We start from the raw sequence: 21,058 nt of genomic DNA on the forward strand, positions 1-21,058 counted from the left end.
TCCTCCAGCACCCTCCACCCCCCCAAATTGTTGATCGTTTGGGCCACACACTCCCTGCTCACATTCCTGCTCCTGACTCTAAAGGGGAAAACTTGTCAAGGACATTTTGACAAATGGGTCACAGGCCACACTTTGTAGCACTGGTGAGAAGAAGATAGATAGGCAGCTGAGCCGGAACAGAAGGGGCTTTGAGGAGGCTGCCGGCCTGCCCGGGCTCACAGCGGGCACTGGCCCCCAAGGTCACATCCCTGAAGGAGATAGGGGCCGCCTTCTGGCACAAACATTCTTGCTCCCCCATATAAGCTGGGGCAGCCCGGCCCCTCCAAGCTCCCATGATGCAGGGTCCACCTCTCTCTCAGCTGGCCCTGGTGCTGTTGGCAATGGGGGCCCTGCTGGGGGCCAGGACCCTCAGGGGAGAGGTCCCCAGCACCCCGGCCCTGCCCAGGGAGCCAACCCCAGGCGGCGGAGGCGGAGGGCTCATCTTGCACCAAGACTGGGACTGGCCACCTCCTGGCGTCTGGCCACCAGGCAGCCCTCGGGACCCCCTGTGCCTGGTGACCCTGGATGGGGGTGGCAACAGGAGCAGTGCTCCCCTGCGGGTGGTGGGGGCCCTGAGCGGCTACGAGCGGGCGTTCCTAGAGGCTGTGCGGCGCGCCCACTGGGGGCCCCGGGACCTGGCCACCTTTGCAGTCTGCCCCCCGAGAGACGGGCAGCCCGCCCTGCCCCATCTGCAGCAGCTGCAGGCATGGCTTGGGGGGCCCGGGGGGCGGCGGCTGGTGGTCCTACACTTGGAGGAAGGTACGTGGGGCCCTAACCCAGGGGCCTGGGCGGGGGGCCGGCTCTGGTGCCCCGGGGTGGGAGAACCCTTGGGAAGTGGAGGCTGATGGCCACAGAGGTGGGTGATCTTATCTTTGCCCTGCCTGGGGCAGCAAGTCCTCCTGCAGTGCCTGGGGAGGGTCCCCTCTCCTCCGACCTTGGAGCCACAGGGGGCAGGGCCAGCACAGCCTGAAGGTCCAGCCGAGGAGGGCCCCTCCCCCCACTCCCCGACCAGGCTGCCCAGGGGGCCTGTCCCCAGGGACCGCTGGCCTCAGATACACTACAGGGAAGGGCTTTACCCCAGGACATCCCCAGACCAAGAGACCCCAAGGGCTCCACCCCACTGCCCAGTGTCTGTCACTCCTCCCAGGCCACCCGTGTCCCAAGGAAGCGCTACACCTGGGGTCCAGGGGCGTCAAGCCTCTCCCTCTAGGTTCCCCGGGGCTCTGGGTGGGGTGGGGGCTCTCCCTCCTGCAGGACTGGGACAGGCTTGGGGGAGGGGCTCAGGCATCCCCTTCCCCACTGTCCCGGCCGCAGTGACGTGGGAGCCGACACCCTCGCTGAGGTTCCAGGAGCCTCCACCTGGAGGAGCCAGCCCCGAAGAGCTGGCGCTGATGGTGCTGTACCCAGGGCCTGGCCCGGAGGTCACCGTCACCGGGGCCGGGCTGCCCGGCGCCCAGGTACCAGGGAGTTGAAGGGGACTGCCCCTGGGCCACCAGGAGCCCTCACTCAGGGCGAGGAAGGGGTTACGGTTTTGTTGATTTTTTTAAACTGGGTTTAACAAAAAGGCTGCAAGTGCCCAGGTTGGAATTTTGAAGGGATGCTAAGAGCAGCAGGCAGAGCAGGGCTGGCGCCCTGCGCGCCCACTGCCTGGCTGAGCCCCCATTTCCGCAGAGCCTCTGCTTGAGCCGGGACTCCAGCTACCTGCCCTTGGTTGTGGGACGCCCCGAGGCGGCCTGGCGCGGGCCTGGGCTCGCCCTGACCCTGCGGCGCCGCGGAAACGGTAGGTCTCGCCCAGACAGGGACAGGGATGCTGCGGAGCGTGGTGGGGACGGCTGTCCTCGACCCCCAGACCCCCGGCGCTGAAGCAGCGCCGCGCACGCGCCTCCCGTCGCAGGTGCGCCACTGAGCACCGCCCAGCTGCAGGCGCTGCTGTTCGGCGCCGACTCCCGCTGCTTCACACGGATGACCCCGGCGCTGCTCCTGCTGCCGCCGCGGGGTCCCACGCCGATGCCCGCGCACGGCCAGCTGGACTCGGTGCCCTTCCCGCAGCCCAGGTGCGCGCGGGCCCGGCCCTGGGGGCGCGGGGAGTGGGGGGCGGCGCAGCCTTGCGCCCTCACGATCCCCCACTCTGCCGTCCAGGCCGTCCCCAGAGCCCGAGGAGGCGCCGCCCAGCGCCGATCCCTTCCTGGAGACGCTCACGCGCCTGGTGCGCGCGCTGCGGGGACCCGCGTCCCGAGCCTCGCCGCCGCGTCTGGCCCTGGACCCGGGCTCGCTGACCGGTTTCTCGCAGGGCCAGGTCAACCTGTCGGACCCCGCGGCGCTGGAGCGCCTGCTCGACGGCGAGGAGCCGCTGCTGCTGCTGCTGCCGCCCACGGCAGCCACCCCCGGGGTCCCCGCGCCACTGCAGGGTCCGGCGTCCGCGCTGTGGGCCGCGGGCCTAGCGCGCCGGGTAGCCGCCGAGCTTCAGGCGGCGGCCGCGGAACTGCGCGGCCTCCCGGGGCTGCCGCCCGCCACCACCCCGCTGCTGGCACGCCTACTGGCGCTGTGCCCGGGGAACCCGGTCGGCCCCGGCGGTCCGCTGCGCGCGCTGCTGCTGCTGAAAGCGCTGCAGGGCCTGCGCGCCGAGTGGCGCGGGCGGGAGCGGAGCGGGTCGGCACGGGCGCAGCGCAGCGCCGGCGCCGCGGCCACCGACGGGCCGTGCGGGCTGCGCGAGCTGAGCGTGGACCTCCGCGCCGAGCGCTCGGTGCTCATCCCCGAGACGTACCAGGCCAACAACTGCCAGGGCGCGTGCGGCTGGCCGCAATCGGACCGCAACCCGCGGTACGGCAACCACGTGGTGCTCCTGCTGAAGATGCAGGCCCGCGGCGCCGCCCTGGCGCGCCCGCCCTGCTGCGTGCCCACGGCCTACGCCGGCAAGCTCCTCATCAGCCTGTCCGAGGAGCGCATCAGCGCGCACCACGTGCCCAACATGGTGGCCACCGAGTGCGGCTGCCGGTGACCCCGCGCCGTGCTCCGGCCGGCCCATATTTATTCGGACCCCTTCATCGCTCCCAATAAAGACCAGAAAGCACGCGGTTGGGGTGTCCGTGCATGTCTGGGGACAGGCGGAGGCCTCCTTCCCCCATTTCTCCTCTGGCAGGCAGGGCCGCGTCCTCCCCGTTGGCACCCACTGCCTCCCTGACCCCGCCCCCGCCCCCCCTCCTACAGCCGCCTAAAGCTCCCCATCCCTGTCACTCAGGCCCCGGGCAGGTTCTGGAGTCCAGGCACAAAGGAGCAGGCGATGAGGGGGACCACAGCGCTCGCTTTATTTGCTGGAACTGCGGGGCGGTCGAGCAGAGGTTCAGGGACCCCCGCGCAGGACCCAGGTCTGGCTCAGTCCCGCCCCTTGCCCGCGTGGTGCTTCTGGCGGCCGGGAGGCTGGTCCTCCTCATCGGGGCGCCGCGGGGAGGCCCAGGCCTGCCTCTTCCTATGCTCGGGGTCTCTGGACTCTCCCGCCCATGCCCGATGGCCCCCTTCGCGCGCCTCCCAGCGTCGGTGTAGGGCCTCCCCGGCAGCCCGCGGCCTCTCCTCTTTCCGGGGTCTCTCCCTCCTCGGCCTCTCCTCCTTCTGTGGCCTCTCCTTCCGGGGCCTCTCCTTTCTCAGCCTCTCCGCCTTCTTCCGCCTCTCCTTGGGCCCTCGGTCGGCAAGCGGCACGCGCTCCTCCTTAGCGGTCTCCTCAGACGCCCCTTTGTCCTTCCCTGCAGCCCCGCTGCTCCTGGGAACCGCGGCCCTTTCCTCTACCTTCGCCGGGGGCTCGAGCGATCCCAGTGGGGGGGCCCAGGCCATGGACTTTGGCTGCAATGTGGACAGTGTGGGGTGGTGGGGTCGGCACAGAGTTCCACGGCCCAGGCCCCTTCCCCCAGTGAAGGCCCCACTGACAGGTCACTTGAGGAAGTGCTTACCAGGGGTGATGCTGGCTCCTTCAGGGACGAGCTTGGCGGGACCCACGGCTCAGGGACAGGCGCAGGGGCTTCCGCCTCCCCCGCCACGGCCTCTGGGAGGGGACGGGAGGGGATGCGAAACAGCCTGGCCCAGGGGACCGACCACTGCACACCGTCCATCCCCGCCCTTGCCCCCAGAGACCCCTCTCCCTGGGGACATGCAAGGGGGCCCAGCCGGACCCCACCGGGTACGCTGAGGCTGGGCTGGGTCCCTCCGAGCCCTGGGAAGGGGTTCCGAGTCTCCGCTGCTGCGATGACCTTCCCTTCAAACCTCCCTCATTCAGGCTGCAAAAGGATGCTCCCGTTTCTCTGAGGGACGCAGGAGCGCCCGCCCTGGCGCACAGAGAAAGCAGCACGCTACCGAACGAGGGCGCACACGCCCATCCCGGGCCTACAAGGCCCGGGGTGGGAGTCGTGGGGCAGTGAGGGTCGGTCACCGGGAAAGGGAGGTGCACCGAGGTCCTTGCTGGGGGGTGGGGGGGCAGGGCTCCTCTTAAGGTCTATGGGAGGCGGGGGTCAAAGCTGGTCCTGGATAGAGGGAGTCGGGCGCGACCGTCGGGGTGCACAAGGTCAGTCTGTCCCTGAGCAGGAGGTGCACGGGGCGGGGGAACCCCCCCTCACTCACAAGGTCCATACTGGGGGGAAGGGGGCGCGCACGGCCTAGAGTGGGAGCGCACAGACCCGCCCCCTGGGCTGTCCGCGCTTCCGGGAGGGAGTAACCACGTGCTGCGGCGCAGGCTCACCTCGGCACAGCTGGAAGGCGGAGCCCAGCAACGCCACGAGCGAGGCGAGCACCAGGCACTTGTTGAGCGTCAGGTGTCCCCAGAGCAGCTCCTCGCTCAGGACCGGGGGCGTGAGCGGCGGCTGCGAGGGCGGCGCGGCCTGCGCCTTCTTCCGCGCGGGGCTCCGGGGACCTGCGGGAGCAAGTGCGGGCTGGGCGCAGGCCGCGTGGGGCTGACCCGCGGCTAAACTCAGCTATGCCCTGCCCGGCTGTGCGGCCTTGGGCCGAGGAACTAAGCCCTGCGGGATTGGCCGCTTCACTGGGATGCCGAGAATATTCTAGAAGATAATTAGCTGAAGCTTAGTGGCACCTAAGCTGGTGTTATCATGAATTAGCAGAGGCTCCCACAGCCCACTGAGTAACGGCCTGTGACACCCAGACACCCCCCAGTCAGGAGCCCCATGCACGCTATCACCCTGCCCCCCAGATCCAAGGACCCAGCCCAGGACCGATCCCCCACCCCCATGCTGGTCCACACCCACCCCCCCCCACCTCACCCCTGCCTCCCGGAAACCCACTTGCTCCTGCTTTCAGCCTCTCCTTACCCGGTCCGGAGGCCACTTTGTCCACAGGCTCCTTTTCTGTTTTCTTGGGCCAAGCATCCACACTGCCTGCGGGGCTGCCCTCAGCTGCCGGCTCCTGAGAATCCTGTGGGGAGTAACATGTCATCCTGGGTGTTTCCCTAAGGGAGACCAAACCCTTCCCATGGGCTGCAGAAACGCACCCTCTTGGCCAACATGTCCCCTACTCTAGGGGCACCCTGGGCTGAAACCCCAGGGCCCTGGCTACTCACACGGGGCCAGCTGCTGGAGTCGGCCAGCCTGGATGTCGCTGTTGGCAGGAAAAGAGGGACAGTCACAGTCGTGGAAACCCCCAGGCTGATCCCACCCTCCGCTCAGTTCTGCTGGGTGAGGGGCAGGTGACTGCTCCCGTTCTGCAGATTAGAAAGCAGACAGACGCAGAGGCAGCCTTGCATGAAGGCACACAGCACGTCACTGCCAAGCTGGGATTCAAACCCCGACCTGTGTGGCCCAGCACCTGTGTTCTCTGGGCTCTTTACAAACCCCCGACACACTAATGGACACAGGTTGGAAATGGGGGGCATGGTTTAAGTCAGTCCAGGGTGGGAGACCAAGTCCTGGTCCCTGAAGGTGAGCCACCTGGCTCAACAGGAGGATGGGGGCGTGGGCTTCATCCTGTGGTACCCTCTTGGCTACCTTGAGCCCTGTCCTCCCGGGGCCGGCCTGGGCAGGGGTCAGCCAGTGCAGAGAGGTCCTCGTCCACTTGGCAACTGCCCAGGCCTCCATCCAACTCCGCCAAGGCCCTGGTTGTCATGGAGACGTCTGAGAAGCAGCAGGTCCAGAGTCCGGCTTGGGGGGGAGGGGGAGGAGGCAGCCTGCATTTGCTGAGCCCCTGGTATGGGCCTGGGCCTGGGCCTGACCTGGGGAGAAGGGGGCTCCCTACCTCCCCACACCGCCTTCCTTGTCCCTCTGCCTGGAGCCACCTTTCCTCGGTAGCTTCACACGCAGGGCACGACCACAGCCCTCCGCCAGGCACTCTCCCTGCCCGCCTCAGGCCTGCCTCAGGACCCCTCCTGACAGGCTGCTGGGCTGCTGGGGCCCAGAGTGGGCTGGGTTCTGGCCATGGTCACACAGAGGTGAGCAAAGAGCCCAAACCGGAACCCTTGGCTCCAGGGTCGGCTCATGTTCTCAGAGACCAGCGACTATTTTTATCCAGTGCCTGAGGCCAGCAGGACAGGCCAATGTAGGGCCCAGCCCCTCCTAGGCCCTTGCCCCCCTGGGGTCTCCCTTTGGACCATCCTCGCCCCCTATTCCTGGCACCCAGCCTCCCCCCAGACACCCTGGGTGTAGGAGCTCAAGCCCCAGCAGCCGGGACCAGCCTGGTTCTGGCCTTGGCAGGCAGGGGCAGGGGTCCCGGGCCTCCAGACCCCAACGCTGGGGTCGCCACCTCTTCTGGCCGTCTCTGCTCCCATAGGGCAGATGAAGAAACTGAGGCTGGAGGTGGAGCCGTGGGCCAGAGGTTGTGCAGAGCTGGAGCCAAACCCGTCTGTTGGCTTCCACAGCCCTGCTCTTTGGGGTCCCCAGTGTCTCTGGCGCCAGCGTTAGTGTGACCCATCCCTGGGGCCAGAGCAGGCCGTGGGGAAGGGGCCCAGTGGGCCAGGGGGTGCCCCTAAGGGTGTGTGTGGGCAGCCACAGGAGTCGGGGACACCCGTGGACCTCAGGGATGCCCTCCCAGATCCCAGGGACCACCATCTCTGCCCAGGCCTCCCTCTGCCCCTCTTACCCCGCTGTTGCCACGCTGGGCCTGGTGGACAGGATGGAGCATGGGGAAGGTGGCCCCAAGACAGACAGCAGCAGGTGGCTGGAGGCTGCGAGGTGGGCCAATCAGCTCCTCAGCCGCTGCGGGGGTGGAAGGAGGGCTGGCCTGAGGTCCCTGCTGGGGCACATCCCCACCTCGGAGCAGGGCCAGGCACTGGCCCCACCCCCATGAGCACAAAGCCACCACCAGGCTGGCCACGGTGACTCTGGGAGCATTGCTTCCTCTCTCAGCCTCAGAAAAGAGGGTCCCTGGGGGTGGGAGCACCCACAAAGCGTGGTGACCTCGCCTTTATGAGCACCTGCTGCGTGCCGGGCTCAGAAGCAGCTGAACATCCACGTCCCTGTGGAGCCGGGGTCCATCAGGAAGGGCTTCAGGGAGGAGGATGACACCATCGAAAAGAAGCCAGGCTCTGCTGGCTGACGCAGGTCAGGCACAGCTCAGAGGCCTTGGTTTCCTCATCTGGAAAGTGGGGTCGTTTCCTCCCGGAGGGGCTGTGAGGCTCAACTGTGGGCTGTTTTTTTTTTTTTCTTTTAATTGAAGTATAGTTGATTTACAATGTTGTGTTAGTTTCTGCAGTACAGCAAAGTGACTCAGTTATACGTATATATATTCTTTTTCATGTTCTTTTCCATTGTGGTTTATCACAGAATATTGAATATAGTTCCCTGTGCTTTATAGTAGGACCTTGTTGTTTATCCATCCTATATATAATAGTTAGCATCTGCTAATCCCAAACTCCCAATCCATCCCTCTCCCACCCCCCTTTTCCCTTTGGCAACCACAAGTCTGTTCTCTATGTCTGTGAATCTGTTTTTGTTTCGTAGATAAGTTCATTTGTGTCATATTTTAGATTCCATGTTTAAGTGATATCATATATTTGTCTTTCTCTGACTTACTTCACTTAGTATGATAATCTCTAGTTGTATCTATGTTGCTGCAAATGGCATTATTTCATTCTTTTTTTATGGCTGAGTAATATTCTATTGTATATATGTACCACATGTTCTTTATCCATTCCTCTGTCGATGGACATTTAGGTTGTTTCCATGTCTTGGCTATTGTGAATAGTGATGCTAGGAATATAGGGGTTCACGTATCTCTTTGGATTAGAGTTTTGTTTGGATATATGCCCAGGAGCGGGATTGCTGGAACATACGGTAACTCTATTTTTAGTTTTTTGAGGAAACTCCATACCGTTTTCCATAGTGTCTGCACCAATTTACATTCAATTGTGGGCTGCTTTTGTATCATCCCACCTAGTCACCCATCCACACCTTTGTTTAGTCAATCATCGAACACACACCACTCAGCCCAGCCGAGCTGTACTGGAAATTACTTTGTCATTTTCTTAAATAACAGCCTTATTGAGATACAGTTCATGTGCAATTCACTCTGTAAAGTGTACAATCCAGTGGTATTTAGTACTTTCCCACAGTTGTGCCACAATCATCTCTATCCGGTTCCAGAACATTCCATCACCCCAAAAGAAGCCTGTCCCCATCAGAGTCACCCCCTATCCCCAGCCCCTGGCAACCAGGTATCCACTCTCTCTGTCTGTGGATCTGCCTGTTCTGGACGTTTCCTATCAGTGGAATCACACACTGTGTGTCCTGCGTCTGGCTTCTCTCACTGAGCGTCCTGTTCTCAGGGTACAAGCACGTTGTAGCGAGTGTTGGGGCTTCACCCCTTTTCGTGGCTGAGTGATGCTCCCGCGTGTGGAGGGACCACATTGTGTGTATCCCTTCACTTGCATTTGACAGGGCTGGGATTAGGAGGAGGAGAGGAGGAGATTTGGTCAAGTGCAGGTTCAGATCCTGTCTTCCTGAAAATTTTTTTTTTTTTTTTTTTTTTTGCGGAGCACAGGCTCCGGACGCGCAGGCTCGGCGGCCATGGCTCACGGGCCCAGCCGCTCCGCGGCATGTGGGATCTTCCCGGACCGGGGCACGAACCTGAGTCCCCTGCATCGGCAGGCGGACTCTCAACCACTGCGCCACCAGGGAAGCCCTATGCATTAATTTTTAATTGTGGTAAAATACACATAAATATAAAATTTACCATCTTAACCATTTTTAAGTGCACAGCTCAGTGGCATTAAGAACCTTTACACCGTTGGGCAACCATCCCCACCATCCATCTCCAGAACTTTCTCATCTTCCCAAACTGAAGCTCTGTCCCCATGAAACACTGACTCTCCACCCCTCCCCCAGCCCCTGGCCCCCACCATTCTACTTTCTGTCTCTGAATATGACTAGGGTTAAAACATACTGCTTCACACATCCTGTAAGACCCTTACAAGCTTCCATTTCCATTTCCACCTCCCATTCCGTATATACTATTGCTTTACTTCAAATATGTTGTAAAATAAATCTCATAGCACATTGCTGTTAGTTTTTCTTTAAAAGGGAATTATCATCTGAAGACATTAAGAAATAATTATAGGGCTTCTCTGGTGGCACAGTGGTTAAGAATCCGCCTGCCAATGTAGGGGACACGGGTTCGATCCCTGGTCCGGGAAGATCCCACATGCCGCGGGGCAACTAAGCCCATGCACCACAACTACTGAGCCTGTGCTCTAGAGCCCACAAACCACAACTACTGAGCCCGTGCACCACAACTACTGAGCCCGCGTGCCACAACTACTGAGCCTGAGCTCTAGAGCCCACGAGCCACAACTACTGAAGCCCGCGTGCCTACAGCCCATGTTCCAAAATGAGAAGCCACTGCAATGAGAAGCCCGTGCACGGAAACAAAGAGTAGCCCCCACTCACCGCAACTAGAGAAAGCCCGCGCAAAGCAATGAAGACCCAACGCAGCCAAAAATAAATAAATAAAAAATAAATTAATTAAAAAAAAACCCTGAATGCAGTAAGGAAGAGACTATTTAAAAAAAAAAAGAAAAAGAAATAATTATATTGGGACTTCCCTGATGGTCCAGTGGATAAGGCTCTGCACTCCCAACGCAGGGGGCCTGGGTTCGATCCCTGGTCAGGGAAATAGAAGAGCCTGCATGCTGCAACTAAGACCTGGCATAGCCAAATTAAAAAACAAAAAAATTGCATTAACCACATTTTGTAAATTTCTTGTGTTCTTCATTCCATTGCATAGATCCAAATCTCTGGTAACATTTCCTTCTTTCCAAAGAACTTCCTTTAACGTTCCTTTCTTTTTAATTTTCTTTTTCTTTCTTTCTTTCTTTTTTTTTTTTTTTTGATGCCAAAACCTAGGAATGAAAACATTTCTTTTATTGTATGTCTACTGGCCACACATTCACTCAGCTTTTATTTATCTGAAAATAGGTATTGCCTGGGACTTCCCTGGTGGTCCAGTGGTTAAGACTCGGCGCTTCCACTGCAGGGGGCCTGGGTTCAATCCCTGGTCGGGGAACTAAGATCCCGCATGCTGCGCACGGCTTGTGGGGTCTTAGTTCCCCGACCAGGGATAGAACCCAGGCCCCCTGCAGTGGAAGCTCAGAGTCCTAACCACCAGACCACCAGGGAATTCCCACTTTATCTCTGATTTCCAACACTTTAATTTATAATGTGCTTGGTTGTGCTTTTCTCTGTGTTTATCTCCTCTGGGATTCATTGAGCTTCTTAGATTGTGGTTTTATAGTTACTATATTTGGAAACTTTGTGGCCATTCATTCTCTGATTTTTTTAAAAATAAATTTATTTATTTATTTATTTTTGGCTGCGTTGGGGCTTCGTTGCTGTGAGTGGGCTTTCTCTAGTTGCGGTGAGCGGGGGCTACTCTTTGTTACTGTGCACGGGCTTCTCATTGCAGTGGCTTCTCATTTTGGAGCATGGGCTGTAGGCACGCGGGCTTCAGTAGTTGTGGCACGTGGGCTCAGTAGTTGTGGCTCACGGGCTCTAGAGTGCAGGCTCAGTAGTTGTGACGCACAGGCTTAGTTGCTCCACGGCACGTGGGATCTGCCTGGACCAGGGCTCGAACCCGTGTCCCCTGCATTGGCAGGTGGATTCTTAACCACTGCACCACCAGGGAAGCCTCATTCTTTGTTTTTTTGTTTGTCCTTCTTCTCTCTCCTTCTTTCTAGGACTCCAGTTATGTATATTAGATTACTTGATATTGTTCTACAGGTCACTGAGGTTCTGTTCATCTTGTAAGCATTTTTGCTCTCTGTGTGCTTCATTTTAGATAGCTTTTAAGTCTTTAATTTCACTAATCTTTTCTTCCTCAATGTCTAATCTGTTATTAATTCCATGTAATGAATATTTTTCATATGTTGTACTTTTTCAGTCTACAAGTTCCTTGGTTTATTTTTTAAATCTTCCTTTTTCTCTCTTTATTGTGTACATGTTTTCTTTTCAATCTTTGAGTGTATTTGTAGTAGCTATAGTATAATCTTTGCTTATTCTCGTCTCTCTGTTATTTCAGGGTCCATTTCTCTTTTTTTGGTCATGCTGAGCAGTATGTGGGATCTTCGTTCCCCGATCTTCAAACCTGAACCCCCTGCAGTGGAAGAACAGAGTCTTAACCACTGGACCACCAGGGAAGTCCCCAGGGTCCATTTCTATTCATCCCTTTTGTTCTCTTGTTCATAAGTTACATTTTCTTGCTTCTTCACATGTCTACTAATTTTTTTTTTTTTTTTTGCAGTACACGGGCCTCTCACTGTTGTGGCCTCTCCCGTTGTGGAGCACAGGCTCCGGACGCGCAGGCTCAGCGGCCATGGCTCACGGGCCCAGCCGCTCCGCGGCATGTGGGATCCTCCCAGACCGGGGCACAAACCCGTGTCCCCTGCATCGGCAGGCGGACTCTCAACCACTGCGCCACCGGGGAAGCCCTCTACTAATTTTTTATTGAATTTATTTATCCAGTTTCCAGTTCTTTCTTGTATAGTTGTGTAACTTATGATGTTACTTAATTCTATCACCATAGATTAATTTTGCCTGCAATTGGACATCATGGCAAAAGAACCACACTGTGTACACTCTTTTGTATTCACCATTGTGTCTGTGTAATTCATCTATTTTGTTCTGTGTATTAGTAATTTGTTCTTTTTTTCTTATAAATTTTTATTTATTTATTTTTGCCTGCATTGGGTCTTCGTTGCTGTGCACGGGCTTTTTCTTTTTCTTTTTTTTTCGGTTAATAGCAACTTTTACTGTTTCACTGGTGAAGCAGGCTTTTTCTAGTTGCGGCGAGTGGGGGCTACTCTTTGCTGTGGTGTGTGGGCTTCTCATTGCGGTGGCTTCACTTGTTGTGGAGCACGGGCTCCAGGTGCACAGGCTCAGTAGTTGTGGCTTGTAGGCGCTAGAGCACAGGATCAGTAGTTGTGGCGCACGGGCTTAGTTGCTCTGCAGCATGTGGGATCTTCCCAGACCAGGGCTCGAACCCGTGTCCCCTGCATTGGCAGGCAGATTCTTAGCCACTGTGCCACCAGAGAAGTCCCAGTGATTTGTTCTTTTTTGTTGCTGCATAGTATTCTGTTGTTGGATATACCACAGGAGTTATATATCCATTTTATGTCAATGGACATTTGGATCATTTTGAGTTTTGGGCTAATATAAATACGGCTGCTGTGAACATTCTTATCCAAGTCTTTGGTGGATGTATTTATGCATTCTTGTTGGGTACAGTAGTAGAGTTGCTGGGTCAAAGGGCATACATATATTAGCTTTAAAAGATACAGCCAGGGGATTTCCCTGGTATTCTAGTGGTTAACTCTGTGCTTCCACTACAAAGGCTTCCAGTGTAGCTGTTTAGTTTTACATTCCTACCTGAAATGTAAGACAGGGGAGTTGCAGTTGCTCCACATCCTTGCCACACTTGAAATTGGCAATCTTTCTAATTTTAGCCATTTTTATGGGGGTACAGAAATATTTCAGTGTGGTTTAAATTTACTTTTCCCTCATAACTGAGATACAGCAGTCTATTGGCCATTGCGGAGCACAGGCTCCGGACGGGCCGGCTCAGCGGCCATGGCTCACAGGCCCAGCCGCTCCGCGGCATGTGGGATCCTCCCGGACCCGGGCACGAACCCGTGTCCCCTGCATCGGCAGGCGGACTCTCACTGCGCCACCAGGGAAGCCCTGGATATCTTCTTTTGTGAAATGCATATTCACAATCTTTTGCCATGTTTTAACTGGTTTGTGTTTTTCTTTGCGATTTGTAGGAACTTTTGTTTGGTTCTGCTTTATTTTCTGTTTAACTGTATTGTGGATATAAGTCCTTTGTCAGATATATGTATTGCTAATATCTTACCCCAGTTTGTGGCTTCCTTTTTTACTCTCTTTATGGTGGATCACGGTGGCAGGGACCAAGTGTATCTCATTCACTGGTCAGGCCTGGCACATAGTAGGCTGTCAATAAAGTTCGTTGAATGAAAGACTGTGTTGAAGTCCTAGTTCTGGGCCTCAGTTTTTCCACGTGGCCATGTTAATCCCTGTCCTGTCCATATCACAGGATTCTGTGAGATGTGCAGGAGACTCAGGATCGGTTCGCCGCAGAGTCGGTTTTGGAAGTTCTCTGACACCGTCAGCTTTTAGAATCAGAAAGGGCGGAGCTGGGTCCTTCTCCAGGAATCACCCTGGGAAGCTCCACGTGGGCGCCCCGCCCATAGCAGGCCCCGCCCACAGATGGGCCCGCCCACACCTGTCACTTAACTGAGGGGCGGGCCAGGGAGGGAGCGTTTAGGGGGCGTGGTTACAACCGGAACGAGGAAGTAGGTGGAGTTCCGGAGGTCACTGACCTATGAGAGGGAAGAGCCCTGAGCTGGAGGGGTCGCGGCCGAGCGGCCCGGAGGCCGTTGTCTGCGTTTCCATTGGGCTGTCTGGCGTTGTCAGGGAAACGCGGCGTCTAGGGGTGAAGGGGCGGGGTTTATAGGGAGGCGGGGCCTATGGGGGCGGGCCGCCCGGTCCGGGTTACCGCCGTCAGCTGACCGGCCGCCATTTTGTCCGCCATTTGCAAGCGGCGCGGAGCCGGAGGGGAGGGGAGCGCGGCCTGCTGAGCGGGTCCGCTGCCGCCGCCGCCCCGCCGACCGCCGCCGAACTGGCCTGGGAGACCGCCCCGCCGCGGCGGCTGGCAGCGCAGCGCTCCGCGGGCGGCAGACGCGGCCCCCCGGGCCCCCTCAGGGCGCCTGGCCGCGGGCCTCCCGGGGTTCGGGCCCGACGGCAGCAGCCGCGATGGCCCTCAAGATGGTCAAGGGCAGCATCGACCGCATGTTCGACAAGAATCTGCAGGATCTGGTGCGCGGCATCCGCAACCACAAGGAGGACGAGGTGAGCCCGGCGCGCTGGCCCGGGCCCGGATCCGGACCCGGACCCTCGCGCCGACGCAGTCCGACCCCGGCCCTGCCCCTGATTCCTGCCCCCAGCCCGCCCCCGAGGCCCCGCTCCCGGCTCGAGCCCCGGCTGCCCGCGGCCTGGGCCTCCGCACGCCCGCTCCGTCTCCGAGCCTTAGTTTACTGCCCGGCGTTGGGGGCCCGCCTCCTCCCCGAGGGTGGCCCGGAAGAGACTTCACAGCCCCCCCCCGCCCCCCCCAGTGGTGGATCTGCAATCTTGAGTGTGGTTCTCGGTCTCCTGTTCAAAAGGGAGGGCCCCCGGCCCCGCCCCAGGCCTTGGACTCCTGGTTGGGGGACTCTCCTCTCCGCGGGGGAACCCCTGGTGGGATAAACGCACGTCCAGGCCTTGCCTCGTGGGCCCGTGTCCCCCGGAAGGTGGGGCCGCGCCTCTTACGGGGTGGGGGAGGTGGGGCAGCGGATGTTCTCGGCCGAAATGAGGAAGCCGCTCAGGGGTCCTGGAATAGGGAAGCCGACTTAAACTAGACACCCGAAAGTCGGAGGGAAAAGGTTTTCCAGAAGTAATGTAATCGTGGGCACCATTTTCTTCCCTCCTGCCACCCCCCAACCTGTGACCTAGATTTAGGAGGATCGGGGACAGTTAGTGACCACCAGACCTCTGACTTCCATGAATGGACGCCCAAGCCTGCACTTACACAATGGGGTGTTGGAGAAGGTCCCCTTTTCCTGGCTGGAGAGTGAGGCTGCCCGATGGAGAGCAACCGTTAGACATTGTGCAGGTCCCACTACCAGATTACACCCCGCCGGCCCTCACAGTGGCTCCCGGGAAGCCCAGCAGTACCCGGAGGAAGGTGCAGAGAAGTTAAGGAATTTGCTGGGAGGCACCAAGGGCCCTGGGCTCTGTCCTTCAGCTGAGAGCCTGAGTTCCTTGCCTCTTTGTTGCACTTTCTCAGAATGGGTGTGACTTCGCTGAAATGTAATTAGGTTGTTTTGGTTCATTTCTGTCACTCCTTCTCTTCTCTGGCTACACTTGGGTTTTAAATCACATTGGAAGCTCTGGCCAGCTGCGTTGGTTACAAGTGTAGGGAACTCTTGGTCTGATTTTCAGTTTCTCTTTGAGTTGAAAGAGTACTGGTTGGCCTGCATTTTGTTTTATTTTATTTCAATTTTTTAAATATTTATTTATTTTATTTCTTTTTGGCTGCGTTGGGTCTTCGTTGCTGCGCGCGGGCTTTCTCTAGTTGCGCCGAGCGGGGGCTACTCTTCGTTGCGGTGCACGGGCTTCTCATTGCGGTGGCTTCTCTTGTTGCCGAGCACGGGCTCTAGGCGCGCAGGCTTCAGTAGTTGTGGCACGCGGGCTCAGTAGTTGTGGCTCATGGGCTTAGTTGCTCCGTGGCATGTGGGATCTTCCTGGACCAGGGATGGAGCCTGTGTCCCCTGCATTGGCAGGCGGATTCTTAACCACTGAGCCACCAGGGAAGCCCTGGACTGCATTTTAGATACTAAGCATGGTTAAGTGAATTTGGAAGGTGTCTGCACCCTTAGATTTCCTTTTCTGTGCCAGTTGGCCTCCTGATTTTCCTGCCTTGGTTAGTGGATGTTACTGAGCAGTCTGTTCCAGGATTCTGAGGAGGGGCCGAGGGGTCTTTCCAGTAGAGAGATGCACAATGCAGTTAGGGGGGTCTGCTTTTTACGGCGTGTGCCAGTCATCACTGGTAGTACCCTGGGCTGTGCTCTATTCATTTGGGTTTGATGGCGCTGTCCCCACAGGCTCGGAGCCTACTAAATGGGGTTTTGGTGGTGGAGGTGCTGGTGCTGGGAGTCCTCAAGGCAAGGTTCCACGCGAATATTGCCCTTAGCCTGTTGGCGATTCCCACAGACGTGGCGTCGGGATGTTGAGGTTTCCTCATCAGAAGAGTTGTGATCTGGAGGGTCATTACTGGTTCCAGATGTTCTGGAGCACAGCAGGTGGCTGTGGGGTGACTCTTCTAGCTCCAAGATGACTTCTTGCCTTCTACCCCGCCCCGCCCCACACATTCCAGGGAAGACTTCTGGCAGCAGTATAGTTTCCCCTCAAAGTAACAGATTTCTTTTTTAAGGATTTACTTATTTATTTTTTATTTATTTATTTAATTTATTTTTGGCTGCGTCGGGTCTTAGTTGCAGTGTGCGGGATTTTCGTTGTGGTGCATGGGCTTCTCTCTAGTTGTGGCGCGTGGGCTCTGTAGTTGTGGTGCACAGGTTCCAGAGTGCGTGGGCTCTGTAGTTTGTGGCACGGGGGCTCTAGTTGAGGCGTGTGGGCTTAGTTGCCCTGCGGCATGTGAGATCTTAGTTCCTCGGCCAGGGATTGAACCCGTGTTCCCTGCATTGTAAGGCAGATTCTTTACCACTGGACCACCAGGGAAGTCCCCAAAGTAATAGATTTTAGCTTAAAACTTCTGTGCGGCACCACAGAAGTGAGGGTTATCGGTGACTTTAAAAGCCATGTGGAAAGGCAGCGTGGTTTAGTGTTTGACTTTGGGAGACCCACATCCTGGTTCTTGGGTCTCTTTGGGTGACCTGGGGAGAGCCCCCTGATGTTTTGAAGTGGGGGTGACAGCCACCTCTCCACCTTGCTGAGCGCCTGTGAGGGTGCAGCAAGTGACAGAATGCAGGCTTCTGTGAGCCCCCAAAAGAGGAAACTAGGAAATCCGGATCACTGGTGGAGTAAGTTGTTTTTTGAAACTTTTGTTTCAGTTTATGATACTAAGTGTATGTATGCCTGTGAGTTGGGTTACCATGGAAAATATATGTTTTCCAATGAGTCAAAGAAGTTTGAGAAACAGTTGGCTAATTCACCTGTTTCTTGGATGCTTGAGTTTGTTTCAGTCCCTAAGATACAGTACAGGTAATGTTGGCAGGTAGGTGGAAATTCACTTGCGAATGTCCTTGCTTCCAAAACTTGGGTATGACTAGGAAAAAACAAATGACTTTTTAACGTTTCATTCTTACGAGTACTTTTCATGTTTTGGGGAAGGGTTTTTCTTTCAGTCTTTTAAACTATACCCGTAACTTTTTGTAACGAGCTTAGCGTTTATTAAGTCAAAAGGTAACATTCTTCTCCCCAGAAATCAATTTGAGAATTTTTTCTGTGTGTAGAAATTGAGGGAGGTTCTGTCTGTTAAGATTCTGTCCTGGTCTTGCCTGTTAGCCTTCCTGAGTGCTGTCCACGCACGCCAAGTGCTCCTGAGGGCTTCGCCCTCACGAGTGTGGGTTCCACGTGGGGCACTGCAGTCTATGTACCCTGCCCCCCAGTGGCGTTGAGGTGGGTTCCATGTTTTCTGTTTGGTGCCACAGCTTATTCCATCAGGCGACGCTCAGGAGTATCAGCCAGGGTTTGGGTGGTGTCTGAGCGTTTTCTCTTGGGTCTAAAAATTTCCGACCCACTTAACTGAAGTTTCTGAACTTTATTTTTAATTAATTTATTTGCTTTTTAAATATTTATTTGGTTGCACTGGGTCTTAGTTGCAGCACACAGGCTTCTTAGTTGTGGCATGTGAACTCTTAGTTGCGGCACGCGTGTGGGATCTGACCAGGGATTGAACCCAGGCCCCCTGCATTGGGAGCACAGAGTCCTATCGACTGCACCACAAGGGAAGTCCCCTGAACTTTGTTTTTATTTATTTGTTTTAAAATTTTTAAAATTTTGTTTTTTTGTGTGTCTGCGTTGGGTCTTCGTCCCCGGTGCACGGGCTCAGTGGTTACGGCGCATGGGCTTAGTTGCCCCGTGGCATGTCGGATTTTAGTTACCCGACCAAGGATCGAACCTGCATCCCCTGCGTTGGAAGGCGAATTCTCAACCACTGGACCACCAGGGAAGTCCCGAAGTTTCTGAACTTTAAAAAATTCAGTTTTAACTGTGTGTGGTCGGCTCTGTGTATCTGCAGGTTTTGTATTTGCCAATTGTGGATTGGAAGTATTTTTTTTTTAAATTCCAGAAAGTTTCGGGTCTTCCCTGGTGGTCCAGTGGTTAGGACTCCATGCTCCCAACGCAGGGGGCCTGGGTTCGATCCCTGGTCAGGGAACTAGGATCCCGCACGAAGCAACGAAGATCCCACGTGTTGCAACGAACACCTGGCACAGCCAAATAAATAAATAAGTAAATATTTTTTTAAAAGCATACATCATATATGTGCTGTTACATACATTAAACACATTTAAAAAATATTTCCAAAAAAAAATTTCCAGAAAGTTTCAAAAAACACGACTTGAATTTGCTGAACGCAGGCAACCATTTACACGGCACTTGCAGTGTATCAGGTATTGTAAGTCATCTAGAGATGATTTAAAGTGTACCGGAGGCTGTGTGCACGTTGTATGCAAGTCTGTGCCATTTTATACAAGGGACTTGAGTGTCTGAGGATTTCGGTGTCTTCGGGGGTCCTGGAACCAATCCCCCACAGATACCAAGGGGTGACTGTAGAGAGATATTTTGAAATTGGGTATAATCTGGGATTAAGATGGAACTGTGTGAAGTGCTGATATTCTAGTGCTTCTGACCTCAAAAATGGCAATTTCCTGGGGTTCATCCTTGTGCTGAGTTGTGTGGGGCTCCTCGGGCTGTGAGGTGTGTGTGGGGCTGGCCCTCGCTCCGAGGACAGTGACGAAATCACGTGTTATGTCTGGCACGGCTAAGCACTTGGTGCTTTTAAGCTATTTCTGTAAGATTCCTTTTAACAGCTTCTGAGGAGAGTGAAGATAGGACGTTTAGTAAATGGGTTGTTACCCTAAGTCAGGGTCTCTCCCCCTCGGCACTGCCCACATCAGGGCTGGGTCATTCCTCTGAGGGGGGCTGGCCTGGGCGCTCTGGGGTGTGGAGCAGCATCTCTGGCCCCGCCCATCTGATACCAGGCCATGCCCAGTCTTGACAACCACAGTTTCCCCAGACGTGGCCCAGTGTCCCCTGGGGGGGTGGGATTGCCCAGACGAGAACCCCTGACCCAAATTGATAAAGGAAAATTTCCCAGAATTCCCTAATGCTGGCCCTTCATCCAGGCGTCCCTTGTCCCCTGTGTTGTCATTGTATTGTTGGACGCTGTGCTATTGTGAGATAAGATGGCCTTTGTCCCTGCTCCTGTCGCAGAGCTCCTGGAGCTTTTGTCGTTTCCTAAGCAACAGAGGTACTAGGGGCATCCTTGTTGGGTTATTCGGTCGCTGCCCCCGGTTCCTGACACTGAGCTGCTGAATCCCTTGGGGTTTCCTGGGTGATAGGAGTGTCTTTTGTTCTAATGAGATGATCCGAGGTGGGCTCCTGGGTGGGACAGGTCACCAGAAAGACCAGGCCGTGGTTTGAAGCTTCATACCCGCTCACCCGCCAATCCTTCGGAGAGGGGAGAGGGGCTGCAGGTGGAGTTAATGATGGATCATGCCTGCGTGATGAAGCCTCCATAAAAATCTAAAGTATGAGGCTCAGGGAGGTTCTCGGTTGGTGAAAGCCTCCATGTGCCAGGATGGTGGCGCCCCCCAGTGCCACGAGGACAGAAGCTCTGCCTCCTGACCCTCTGAACCCCCACCCTCTCTGCCTCTTCGTCCAGCTGTTCATCTGTATCCTTTGTCGTGCCTCTCACACCGTGTGATAAACTGGAAAACACGAACGAGTAAGTGCTTCCCTGCGGAGAAGCGGGTCATGGGAACTCTGGTTTACAGCTGGCGGGTGTGTGAGGTGGGGACAGACCTGTGACGGAGCCCTCAGCCTGTGGGGTCTGCGCTGATGCCGAGCAGAGAGGGTCAGATCCGAACTGAGTTTTGGGACACCCAGCTGGTGTCAGGGAGTCGGTCATTGTGCGGGACGCCCGCGCTGGATGTCAGAGTGAAGGGAAACGGGGAGGTTTCCTAGACAGCCGACAGGGTGAGTCTCCTAGATTTGTGTGTTTTTTTCAAACTCTTGTTAGTTGTGAAGTATATAATGCACATTCGTACAGCTTAAGTATCATATGATAATTATCCTAAGTTCTCTGAGGGTAATTTCCTTGCCTTGCTTATAGTTTTGTCTCTTAAACGTCCCTGAACGTCTCGCTTACTTCTGCTTGCAGGCTGGTGTCAGTGGCCGCCTCTGTCGCTCGCTGCTGCGGGGAAGGGCCACGGTGGCTTGTTCGCTTTGGTCGCCGGCAGGGGTCTGCTGTGGTTGATTTATCCTTCAGAACATCCTTCGGACTGTTGCCGGACCTCTGGGTTGTTTCCCGCCTGGGGCATTTGATGAAGCGCCCTGCGTGGGAGGGCAGTCACTGCAGCAGCACGGGCAGGAGCAGCCTTGGCCTCCAGGGCAGCGTCGCGACCACTAGAAGCGCTCCTGTGGCTCCCGTTCCCAGCAGCAGCCGCCGGGGCCTCGCCTGCCTTTACTCTTTCCTCGGCTTAGTGCCATCTGCAGCCTTCGTGACGCCATCTGCAGCCTTCGTGACGCCGTCTGCCTGACCCTCCCAGCCTTTGCGCTGGGAGTCTGGGCGCTGGTGCCCGACAAGACCAGAATGGAGGATTTGTGGCGGTACTCTGGGGAGGCCAAGCTTCGGGAGAAAGTGAGGGGGGCGCGCCCATCCTGCCTGTGCCCACCGAGGACCCGGGCACAGCTGGGGGTCCCGGGACTCGGCCACGGATCGGCCGCAGGGTTGCAGTCAAGCCTCA

The 21,058-nt window shown here is 56.4% G+C and overlaps 3 protein-coding genes across 5 annotated transcripts in view; 2 read left to right on the plus strand and 1 right to left on the minus strand.

Moving 5' to 3' along the window:
• Positions 1-332: 332 nt before the first annotated feature.
• AMH (anti-Mullerian hormone) lies at positions 333-3,037 on the plus strand (the record flags this gene model as incomplete). The annotated part of the gene is made up of 5 exons (XM_082835081.1): positions 333-798; positions 1,354-1,496; positions 1,711-1,819; positions 1,934-2,093; positions 2,179-3,037. 5 exons carry the CDS (start codon positions 333-335, stop codon positions 3,035-3,037), a joined length of 1,737 nt encoding a protein of 578 aa, XP_082691207.1.
• A 374-nt stretch (positions 3,038-3,411) lies between these two features.
• On the minus strand, positions 3,412-6,135 carry JSRP1 (junctional sarcoplasmic reticulum protein 1; the record flags this gene model as incomplete). Its single annotated transcript, XM_082835151.1, has 6 exons — positions 3,412-3,873; positions 3,981-4,072; positions 4,763-4,933; positions 5,319-5,448; positions 5,594-5,631; positions 6,018-6,135. The coding sequence occupies 6 exons, from the start codon at positions 6,133-6,135 to the stop codon at positions 3,412-3,414; spliced, it is 1,011 nt and encodes a 336-aa protein (XP_082691277.1).
• A 7,935-nt stretch (positions 6,136-14,070) lies between these two features.
• The window catches only part of AP3D1 (adaptor related protein complex 3 subunit delta 1), a 45,063-nt gene continuing 38,075 nt past the window's right edge, over positions 14,071-21,058 (plus strand). For all 3 annotated transcript variants that reach the window (XM_082836543.1, XM_082836544.1, XM_082836545.1), the window contains exon 1: positions 14,071-14,381. In XM_082836543.1, coding sequence (XP_082692669.1) covers positions 14,286-14,381 — 96 coding nt within the window. In that variant the 5' untranslated portion in view covers positions 14,071-14,285. The remainder of the gene's footprint in view (positions 14,382-21,058) is intronic.

The sequence above is a fragment of the Leucopleurus acutus genome (genome assembly GCF_964270905.1).
Source record: "Leucopleurus acutus genome assembly, chromosome: 3".
Taxonomy (NCBI): Eukaryota; Metazoa; Chordata; class Mammalia; order Artiodactyla; family Delphinidae; genus Leucopleurus; species Leucopleurus acutus.